Source organism: Sorex araneus, chromosome X (genome assembly GCF_027595985.1).
Source record: "Sorex araneus isolate mSorAra2 chromosome X, mSorAra2.pri, whole genome shotgun sequence".
Lineage (NCBI taxonomy): Eukaryota > Metazoa > Chordata > Mammalia > Eulipotyphla > Soricidae > Sorex > Sorex araneus.
Genome location: NC_073313.1, coordinates 298,038,693 through 298,050,791, shown reverse-complemented (window position 1 = coordinate 298,050,791; position 12,099 = coordinate 298,038,693). Strand labels below are relative to the sequence as shown.

General features: G+C 38.2%; 1 protein-coding gene across 1 annotated transcript; it reads left to right on the top strand.

Moving 5' to 3' along the window:
* Window positions 1-2,637: 2,637 nt before the first annotated feature.
* Window positions 2,638-4,673, top strand: LOC129400038 (regenerating islet-derived protein 3-gamma-like). Its single transcript, XM_055122672.1, has 5 exons — window positions 2,638-2,743; window positions 3,268-3,386; window positions 3,537-3,674; window positions 3,893-4,007; window positions 4,531-4,673. Exons 1-5 carry the CDS (start codon window positions 2,665-2,667, stop codon window positions 4,590-4,592), a joined length of 513 nt encoding a protein of 170 aa, XP_054978647.1. The 5' UTR covers window positions 2,638-2,664; the 3' UTR covers window positions 4,593-4,673.
* Window positions 4,674-12,099: the final 7,426 nt, after the last annotated feature.

Genomic DNA, 12,099 nt, shown 5'->3' with positions numbered 1-12,099 from the left:
CGATGAACATATAAGTGCAGATGTCTTTTTGACTATACCTTTTTGCTTCTCTGTGATATATTCCCAGCAGTGGTATTGCTGGGTCAAATGGGAGCTCAATTTCTAATTTTTTGAGAATCGTCCATATTATTTTCCAAAAGGGCTGAACCAGTCGGCATTCCCACCAGCAGTGTAGAAGGATCCCTTTCTCCTCACATCCTCTCCAACAGCGGTTGCTTTTGTTCTTTTGGATGTGCGCTAGTCTCTGTGGTGTGAGGTGGTATCTTGTGGTTGTTTTGATCTGCATCTCTCTGATGATTAGTGATGTAGAGCACTTTTTCATGTGCTTTATGGCCATTCGTATCTCTTCCTTGGGAAAGTTTCTGTTTATTTCTTTGCCCCATTTTCTGATGGGGTTGGATGTTTTCTTCTTGTAGAGTTCAACCAGTGCTTTATATACCATTGATATCAACCCCTTATCTGATGGGTATTGTGTAAATATCATTTCCCATTCTGTAGATAGTCTTTGTATTCTGGTCACTGTATCTTTTGCAGTGCAGAAGCTTTTTAGTTTAATGTAGTCCCATTTGTTGATCTCTGTTTCTACTAAATTGCTTAGTTCCATGTCATCTTTGAAGACACCTTTGTCTTCAATATCGTGGAGGGTTTTGCCGACCTTGTCTTCAATGTACCTTATGGTTTGTGGTCTGATGTTGAGGTCTTTAATCCATTTTGATCTGACTTTTGTGCATGATTTCAGGTTGAGGTCTAAGCCCATTCTTTTGTATGTGGTTGTCCAATTGTGCCAGCACCATTTGTTAAAGAGGCTTTCCTTGTTCCCCTTCACATCTCTTGCTCCCTTATCAAAGATTTGATGATCATACATTTGGGGTTGTGTGTAGGCATATTCCACCCTGTTCCATTGGTCTATGGCTCTGCCTTCGTTCCAGTACCATGCTGTTTTAATTGTTACTCCTTTGTAGTAAAGTTTGAGGTTGGGGAGGGTGATGCCTCCCATCGTCTTTTTCCCAAGAATTGTTTTAGCTATCCGTGAACGTTTGTTGTTCTATATGAATTTTATGCTGAGTATCAAATCCAGGCTGGCTTCATACAAGGCAGGGGCTCTACCCATTTTATTATCATTCTTGCCTGTTAAAAAATACATAAATGTATATATGTATGTGTGTATACATATGTACATATGTATATATGTATTTAGGAAAATTACCTTCAGTTAGTAAAATCTAATCCAAAGTAAATTTTTACTTACTCCATAATTACAGAATATTTTGCATTTTTAAATGGCTACAAAAAACAACAAAGGTTTGTGATATATATAAATGATATAAAATTTAAATTTCAATGTCTTTATTTTTTCCAGAATATAGACAGGCCCACTAATATTTCAAATTGTATTTGATTGCTTTCATGATATGATAGCAACGCTTAGTTACAAAAGAGATAGTATGGGGTCAAAGCAATAGTACAGGTAATAGGGCATTGACCTTGAAAGAGATAGTATGGTCAATTGAAACAAAGACAAAAGCAAAATGCAAATCAAAACCAAAATACTTAAGGAAGTGTGCTACAAAACTGTCATTTGGTTGTCATGGTTTAACTGTTATATCTGTTTGATTTATTTCTATGAGTAACATTCTATTGAAGAAATTTTTATTATATAAGTTTCAGTTGTTTATCATTAGAATTTAGCATATATATAATATACACATATATTATCTTACGTTCACAAGTGACTTACTGGTTTTATTTGGATATAGGACATTTTGCACTGGTGTAAGGCTTTATCTCAGCTTGGTTGGGGTTTTGTTTTTGTTTTTATATTTTGTTTTTGCCTTTGTTTCAATAGACCTTACTATCTCTTTTATGCCCTTACCTATCAGGGATATTTGCAATTCCAGTACTTCCTTTTATCATCCAACATTTAAAATGCTATATTAGATTATATATACATATACACATATATGTATCTATACATATGCCTACATAAAAATGTTCTTGAGAGAGCAACAACAAAGACTCCTATCTTAGACATTTCTCATAAGTATTTTAACACCAAATGTATTTCCATATGCCTCTACCTAGAGGCATTAGAAAATTCTATTTCTGTATATTTGTTTGCTGGCCTACAAAAAAAACACCTGTGATAATTCCCAATATTTTCTGGAAAGCTTCTCCTCCCCATGGCAGGAACCTCCTTGAACCAATCAACGTCAAGCCCTTTCCACAACACTATCATGCTTCCCATTAATGATTCTCATTCTTGGATCCTCTTATAAAAACTCAGTCTTGCTCTACTTGAAAGACATTCACATATCCTGGTAACACAGGTAAGTGGGGGCTGAGAGTTTATGAGACTCAGTTGATGAGAGTTCATGAGTATATGCCAAGGGCTTTTAGTCACACATTTGAGGGAAACATAGGAAAATCACTAATCTCTCACAAGTATGAGTTCTGAGCTCATCAAAAGCTGTCCTCGAAGGGCTCAATGTTAGGGGCCAATGCACAGTTTCCTATCTTACCAGCTCTGTGTGAGGAGATGGGTCAATTTATTCAAAGGAAGATGATAAATAAAAGACAAGAGGTAACTTAGTGATGTGCTGAATATGTGCTCTCTAACCAGATGATTCCTTTAGTATCTCTGATAGGCTTCTTGGTCGAAGTAAGATGCTGTCTCCCAGGTTCATCCCCAGTTTTTTCTGGATGCTGATTTCCTGCCTGATGCTCCTATCTTGTCAAACTCAAGGTGAAATGTCTCTTCTCTAAACTAGAGTCTTCTAAATGTTCAGGGGCCAGGAAAGAAGATAGGCTTCTGGCTCACATGTGTGGCAAAGGCGAGTTCCATCTACCATGAAAGTGCTCTGACTGCTCTACCCTCTTCCCTTCACTCAGGATATCTAGTGGCGACACAGGTAGTGAGACACTGTAGGGGAATGATTGACATCTTATTTTGTTACTGGACATTTGTTGTTGGAAGAAGACAGCATGAGGAGTCAGGAATGAGGACTGAGAAAAGTAATTTGAGCTCCAGTATAGAAACTGCTAACGCAGAGTAAGGAGAAAATTTGACATTTGAACTGATTGGTATTTGAAAAAGAAAAGTGAAGTTTCCTCATTAGTATGACAAGATCAAGATAAAATCGCTTAGACCATTGGTAAGGTGGTAAAACATTGTCAGGGGTTGGCATAACTTTAGAGACATTTCCAAGGTTACTTTTTTATCCCACTCCTGATTTTTTTACTCCACAATGTTTGCTATGTCCACCCCAGGCGAAGACTCCGAGACAGAATTGGCTGCTCCACGAATCAGCTGTCCTCAAGGTTCATCGAGCTTTAATGCCAACTGCTATGCTTTTTTTACCACACCAAAATCCTGGATGGAGGCAACTGTGAGTTCTTGCTTAGAAATGAGATGATTTTAGGGAAATACTGCAAGTTCCCAGGGAAAGGGAATGTTTCTGGAAGAATGAAAGTGAATTAGCCTCTTCTTGCCTTCATCCCACAATAAATCCTCAGGTTCCTCTTCATCCCTCTTTCAGATTGCCTGCCAGAGGTGGCGATCCTCACATCTTACATCTGTGCTCAGTGAGTTGGAGGCATCCTTTTTGTCCAGCATTCTCAGCGGAGAAGGAAATGAGTATGCTTACGTCTGGATTGGACTCCATGACCCCACAGAGGTGCAATTACATCCTTTTTTTTTCTTTCTGTTACCTCTAAAGCTACTATTGTGATATAGGACATTCTGTTTTTCTACTTTCTCAAAAAACACCCTAGACAAATGTGGGGATCAAAGAGGCAGGGCAATATGGGGCCAGCGGGCAACTTATGTGTACAAGTGCTGAATTTTGTAGGACTCTTTGCTCCAACTCAGTTAACATGCCTCTATTCCACGCAGAGAGGAAATGGGTGGAAGTGGAGTAATGAAGATGTGATGAATTATTTTGCCTGGAGGAAAACTCCCCCTTCATATCCACACCCTGGGCACTGTGGGGCTCTCCTGAAAGACTCAAGTAAGAACAACCATCTGTGCATTATTTTATCTCTTCTGCTCCCTTTTCTGAACCTGACTTTTAGGAAATTCTCCTAAGTTGAGAGATTTACTTTTGGTTTCTCCTCTTCTCCTGTCTGATATCTTATTTTTTTCAACTGGCTCTAGGCTTCTGTCTTTATTTTTTTTATTTTATCATTTTTTAATGAATCACCATGAGGTACAGTTATAGACTTACAAACTTTCGTTCTTGCATTTCAGTCATACAATGATTGAGTACCCACCCCTTCATTAGTGCTCATACTCCACCACCAATAATCCCAGTATTCCTCCCACCACCTCCACCCCAGCCTCCCCACCCTACCCCACCTGTTAATATCTTATTAACTCCGTCTTTCATTCTTGAAATGGGGCAAAAGAAGCTTTTTGGTAAGAGCTAGAATCTGATTTGGGTTTGATAAGAGTCAAGAGTAGTGACTCTTTTAGGCTCATGACAGTCTGCCCCTTTACTCATTACTTCTGTTTCTCTGTCTCTCTCTCTCCAGATTATATGGAATGGAAAGATTTGGCATGTGATTTGGAACTTCCCTATGTCTGCATGTTCTAGAATGGTTCATGAGAAATAAGACTAGTGTGAAGCTCATAGTTTGAAGATATCCTGGGACATATTCTTTCCATATACACAATTTTGACCAGTTCATTCTCACCTTTCTTTCTTGCCATCCTTTATTTCCTCAGTGTATTGTTTCACTTGAATTTTAAAAGAATAACAATAAAGGTTTTAGTCTAGCTCTTCTTGTATGATTTTGTCTCATTGAGAGATTTTGAATAGGAGGAAATGGATAGAAAAAGAAATCCAATTAGAATCTATCCTTTGCTTCTTTTTATTCAGATCTCCAGAGAAATGTGTAAATTATATACCTGCACATATATATACATGCACACATACATAATATCTAATATATAATATGTAATATATAATATATATGCAGGTATATAATTTATAATTTATAGATGTAAATTATATGCATGTATATTATACATAATATACAAATATATTTTGTGATGAACATGTCAGCTTTGCTCAAGTAGAAAGTGGATTTAAGACATATAAAAACTGCTTCTCCAATGCCTACATACTTCCCTCGGTCAGTTCTCAGAACATAAGCCATAACCAGATTTAAGAGGTCTGATAATGCTTAAAACAGTGCTTCTTAAATTATTATGGTGAATAAAAATTTTTAAATATTGAATCTGTCATTTATTCATACCTGATGCCTTCTGAAATAAAGACAGATTAAATTAAAAAGATTGTTAGTCAAAAGCCAAACCTAATGTTTTGATATTGTTTTAGATAAAAAAATACAGCTTGTCACATTGCTAAAGATTTTGTTTTTGTCTCTTTCTGTGTTTTGCTCATATGGATCGTTTAGAAAATTCATTGGGTCCTAACATCTAGATCTTGCTCTATGTGCAGACTTGTCCTCAGAGAGTTCTTAATACAATGCACTCAGCAAATCCTCTGTCATCTGTCATTTGTGTAATCAAAAAATAAATGACTAAGCACAGGCAGTGGCATCATCTCTCTCGCCCACCACGTGTGTTTGGTGGCCATGACCTGCATCCCCGACCCCGGCTTGCATCCTCCGCCAACAGATGCATGAAGGAAGAATAAGGCCACCAGACTGGTTGGTGATCAGCTGCCGTTTATTCTATTCTCCCCACATGCCTATTCCAGTCTCACTAAGCGACCCATACCAGTCTCACACTGCCCGTTATCCCTGTTTCCTCCTGTCCCTCATGCAATTCTCTCCTTGCTCCATCTTGCTGCCTTGGTCTCACGCCCAACCTCCAAGCTTTGGGGGTGGCAACCACACCTAAGTCTGGTAGCACAGTCAACATATAAAAGCCCTTCCTGATCTCCTACAGCCAGAAGATCTGCTCAAGGGCCAAATACCTTCTAGGGGTGTGTTTCTCCTTTATTTAGTCCAATAGCCATTTGAACATTCATCTCAATTCTACTTTTTAATACTAGCCATTTTGTGTGGACAGAATAAGAGATACATTAATCTTATAGGGCGGCTCTGCTGGGGACATCTTGCTGTAGATCTTAGACTACAGTGCTCATTCCAGATTAGTCTTTCCTAACCCTAAGCAGGGTCCTTATCTAGTTGTTACTCCTTGGATCATGACAGAATTTGTCCATGACCATGCTCTTAACTATTAGTTAAGTATTAGAGCACTTGGCCTGACCTGTTTCCATGCCAGGGTAGCTCACAGCTTGCCCTGGGTCCATCTAGTTCCTCACTGGGGCCCTGCTTTGGTGGGTAATAGGAAACTAAGGGCAACTGAGGCTTAAGTCAAGAAAACAAATGCCCAGGAGTGAATATATTTGGAATCAATTAACTCCCAAATTACAAAAGCATAGCATTAACTGTCTTCCTGTGTCTATATAAAAAGGAACTTGTTCTGAAGTAACCTATGCAAAAGGACATAAGAGAACGGGGAAAGCAATATTTCACTTACAAATACAAAATCAGAGATTTCAGAGGAATTTGACTTTACAAGTCACAGGGGCTGCTTAGGGGAAAATGGTGATTAACTGTTTGGGGAAGAGAGCACAGAGAAGAGGTTAAAGATAAACACACAGGAATGGTAGTTCTGCAGAAGCACTGTGATGGGTGTAACCCAATAAATCTAAACTCCCTGTGTCCAGGGAGAAACTACAAACCAATGCTATCCTATAGTCATTAAATCCTCATGTATTCTGACATCAATCAAAATTGAATTTGAGATAACTTGGGCAGGATTTCCATTAGTATAATGTTTTGTTTAATTGAACAATGGTGGTTTACAAAGTCATTATAGCTGAAATTTAGACAAGCAATATCTCAACACAAATCCCACCATCAGTGTCAACTTCCCTCTATCCAGATTTTCTCCCCACCTCAACCCTCACGCCACCCCCATCTGTCAACTTGACAGACATATTACAAAGTTGAGGTTGTAGCATCTTTGATCTTAAGTTTTCAGTTTTGTTGAGTTTGTAATTTGGAGATGTGACTATGTCACTCACCCATATCATCAGTATAACTGAAGTCCCGATGCATATTCATCCATTACTTCCAATTACCTTTTCCCACCTTGATTTCTTTCCTTTTCTGTCTTTCTCTTCTGTGAACACTGGGGTCAGAGGTGACCTAGATATCCCTGTTACTACATTTCTTCTTCCAGTATTCCATATATCACAGAGAAGTGAAGGTCATTCTGTGTTTGTCTTTCTTCTTCTGGCCTACTTCATTCAACATGTTATTTTCTAGTTCCAACCCGGTTGCATGGATTTGGTCATTTTATTTAGTTTTCTATTTCTAGATCACAATATTTCATTCTACCCTATTATACCACTTTGTGGCTGCGTGCTATCTTTAGCCTACTTCTCCCTCTGGGAGAAATTGGCAATCTTCTCAGAGTTTCCTGCCCACATGGGACAGCCTTGCAAGCTTCCCATGGTGTATTCATATGCAAAATCCAGTAACAAGCTGGATCTCATTCCCCGGACCCTGAAGAGCCCCCAGTGCAACATCGTTAGGAGGGCCAAGTCGAGATAGACTTCTGAGATCTCAGGGAAAGAACGAAATGAGATGTTACTGAGCCTGTATGAGAAATTGGTGATTAACAGGATTTCGTGATTCGTGATTATCATACATCCCTAATCACTTACGGCAAAAAATTTTGACCTTTTCATTAAAATGGAAACCAGTAGAGAGTTGAAACATTATTTTACGAGGACTAAGAACACACTTCCATTTTTCTGTATAAAACTATCCATTACTTCATAAATAGGTAACAAGAATAGACAGTGTTATTACTTTCCATTGGTGCTTGTTATTTTTACAATCCTGCTAAAAACAAATGGCCTTGACTAAGAGCAGTATAAAAATTTTTGTGGAAATAATTTTGCCTCTTTTTTTGAGGGGGCAGAGTTTGGCCACTTTGAGTGGTGCTTAGGGCTTACACCTGGGACTGTGCTCAATAGTCACCTAAGGTGTTAGGGGTTTCCTGTATGGTGCTAAAGATATGTAGCACTGCAGCACCCCTTGTTCATAAGTTTGCTCACACGGGCACCAGTACTGTCTCCATTGTGAGACTTGTTGTTACTGTTTTTGGCATATCGAATATGCCACAGGTAGCTTGCCAGGCTTTGCTGTGCTGACAGGATACTCTCAATAGCTTGCCGGGCTCTCCGAGTAGGACAAAGAAATCTAACTTGGCTGGACTGGAGCTAAAGATTTGTACCAGGTACAAATACCATTGTGCAAGTCAAGCGCCCTAACTCCTATACTATCTCTCTAACCTGCCATCATTTTTAATTAATTTATGCTTGCACAATGTTTTTTTCTTAATTTTCTGTGCTGGTAAAAAATAATAAGTGTGTTACAAAGTTTGCAGTAATTGCTTTTAAGCCAGTTTCAATTTCAGTTTGAGTTTCCCCTTTAAGGGATCCTCTCTCTCCTATAAAACATGTTACTGCATTTGATGTGACTCATTGAAGGAAAACATTGTGATGGGTAATGAAAATGTTTAGCTCTGTTGTCTCATTTAATCTTAAAAGTCAGAAAAGAAGTTTGGTGTTCTTAAGGGGCTTGTATTGTCTTAAAATAGCCTGTTTAGTTTTTCTTATATGGTTTTGAGTCTATGAACTTCCTGAGTTGTTGTTTGTCTGTGAAGCTGTGTTGTTCCTTCTTATATGAAGCAGAGTCTAGCTGGGTAAAGTATTCTTGGTGAGGCATTTATTTCATTGAGTTTTTTCACTATATCCCACCATTGTTTTCGAGCCCTGAGAGTTTTATAAGATAAATCTGCTGTAAATCTTAAGGATGCTTCTTTATCAGCAATTTCTTTCTTTGATCTTGCTGCTTTCAGAGTTTTAGCTCTGTTTATGTTTTTCATCATTCTGATAAGGATGTGTCTTGGAGTATTTTTATTTGGATTTCTTCTAGTTGGTCCCCTTCCAGCCTCCTGAATCTGCATGCATGTGCTCTTCAGCCCTGTGCATGTCTTCATAACAGTTTTTTCTTTATCAGGGTTTTATTCCTGTCCCTATGGGAAGCCAGAGATTCTTATATTATGCCTTCTTGGCTTCATCCTGATTATCTCTTGATATCTGTTGGTTTATTTTGAGGCTCCTTTCATTTGATGTTGCTGTCTGGAGATTCTCTGCACTTCTGGAGCTCACTTATTCTGTCCCCAGCAGCTGTTGCTCTGCTGCTGAGGACAAAATACAGAGAGACCCCACTGAATGGGATAAATTATTTATTCAATACCCATAAGAAAAGGGGTTAATATCAAGGGTTAGTAAAACTGTACATGGAAAAAAACCTTCAACCTATCAAAAAATGAGGAGGAGAAATGAACAGAAACTTCCTCAAAAAAGAAATACAAATAGCCAAAAAGCACATGAAAAAGTGCTCTACATCACTAATCATTAGGGAGATGAACATCAAAACAACAATGAGATATCTTACACCACAGATACTGCCGAATATCAAAAGGAACAAAAACAACCAGTGCTGGTGTGGATGGAGGATAAATAGACACTCTTTCATTATTGGTTGGAATGCGGACTGGTCATCCTTTCTGGAAAACAGCATAGGAATTCCTAAAAAACCTAGAATTTGAGTTTTCATAAGACTCAGTAATAGCACTTCTGGGAATATATCCCAGGGTTACAAAAAAGCAAAATAGAAATGACATCTGCACCTGTATGATCATTGCAGCACTGTTCCTAATATCTCAAATCTGGAAACAATCTGAGTGCCCAAGAACAGATGATTTTTTGAATAAACTATGGTATAATACATAATGGAATACTATGAAGCTATTAGAGAAGATTAAATCATGAAATTTGTTCTAAGTGAATGGACATGGAGAGTGTCATGCTAAGTGAAATGAGTCGGAAAGAGAGGAACAGACAAAATGACCATTCATTTGTGGAATATAAAATAAGAGACTAATATCCAAGGTCAATAGAGAAAAGGGCCAGTAAGACTGTTTCATATTTGGAAGCCTGCCTCATGAGCACAGGGAGAAGGCAGCTGGGATAGAGAAAGCATCACTAAGTCAATGGTGATTGGAGGGATGGTTGAAACTAGATAAAGGACCAAACATGATGGTCTCTCAGTGTCTGTACTGCAAACCATAATGCCCCAGAGTAGAGAGAGAGAGTAAGAAGGAAATTGTCTGCCACAGAGGCAGGGGATGAGGTCAGGTGGGGGTGGCAGAAGGACTACTGGGTACATGGATGGTGGAAAATGTACAATGATGGAGGCATGGGTGTTCAACTACTTTATGACTGAAACTCAATCATGAAAGCTTTGTAACTGTATCTCATGGTAATTTAGTAAAAACATCAGAAAAGAAATTATTGAAAAAACTAATAATGAATTCTACTAATTGACAGGGTGTTAAGGCAGACAGTAAGGTTCTCTTGGATTTTACAAGATATTAGGATATCTTTGTTCAGGATATCTCAACTGAACTTACAGTTTGCTCAACAGGCCAATAAAAAGAAACAGTGAACATGTAGTTTACTTGTGAGACGGCCAAAGTCTAGATGAGGGGATGATTTAGTAAACACAGTGAAATAACAGGAGAATTTGGAAACCGATGAGAGTGGAAGGCCAACAAAACAAAAACCCAGTCTGTGACAGGGGTATGTTGCCACTTTTGGTTGTGGTATGAAAACATTGCACCTTAAAAAGTACAAACATGTGTCAACATTACCTACATTAATAAAATAATAAAGAGCAAATAAAATAGTGAAATAAGGGCTGAGCAAGAATCTGAAAATGGAATATGTTCAGAGATAAAAGATTAAACAACATGATCCTTTTTAAAAAAAGGAAAGTAAAGGGGTAAACTTGGCATACATAAAACAGACTTAAATTACGATTGTTGCTGACCTTCTCTTCCTCAGTTAGAAGATAAACAAATCAACTAAGTTATGTAAATTTCAAAATGCTCACTCCCCTGCCCCAAGCAGAATTGCTCCACATGTTATCCACCTGGTTTCTTTGTCTATATGTCTCACAGACTGTCACATTACAGGTCCATGATTCTCACCCACTTTCTGCTGTTCTCCCTTTCATCCCAATTCTCATCATTCCAGTAATTTTCTGTTCTTTCCTGTGTAGCTCAGGGCCATGGGAGTTAGTCAGCTGACTTCTGATGTAAAACGATGAAAACTATCTTTGCCTCTGACTGTTTGCCAACCAGTTTTCGGGAAGGGGACCTCATCTGTGACTATTCCCAAGAAGCAGTCTTGTTCGCCCCACCCTCAGTACCTTGCTACTCTGAACCAAATGGGTTTTGGCAGGCTCTGCATCATCTGGAGTAGTTGTGGGCCCTTTTAGCACTGCTAGGTATATGGTCTCTATAAAATAAACACAGAAAAATTCAGATTATGCTCACAACTGTTTCCCCCAAACACAAATTTACCACCTATGACACATAGTTCAAGAGTCTGCAAGGTTCTAAATGATCCAGTACTGTTTCCGCCCAAATACTGTTATTACTCAAATATGGTTCACTCTCCTTGAGAAATGATCAGGAATTGCTTTAGCTAAACTTTTGCCTTGGTTGTATATTATTTCTGGAAAACACTTGTCAGTCTTATCTGTATAGATAACTTTCTCAGCAATGTTTTTTTCACATATTTAATTTTTAATAGTCCAACTTTGGCTTATCTAATTATAATTTTGATAGAATCTGTCTGTTATTAGAATTTACTGCCTCTATTATGTTCCTATGTTTTTATCTTAAAAATTCCAATTAACTTCTTTTAAGGGTCAACATAGAAAGGGATTAGAGATGATCCTGGGCCTTAATTCCTTTATTCCATAATTTGCAGTTGTTGAAGTACATATAGAAATCACAACCACCAGTTAACCCAAGAGATGGATTTTGTAAATGGTCTCCATCCTCTTTCTTTGTCCTTGAAATGCCTGTCTTATTTCCCATTATCATAGTGGGATCCATTTTCTACTTTTTTTTTTGTGGACATAGCTAGTATTACTCAAGGATTGCTCTTGGCTCTGTGCTCAGGGATCATTCCT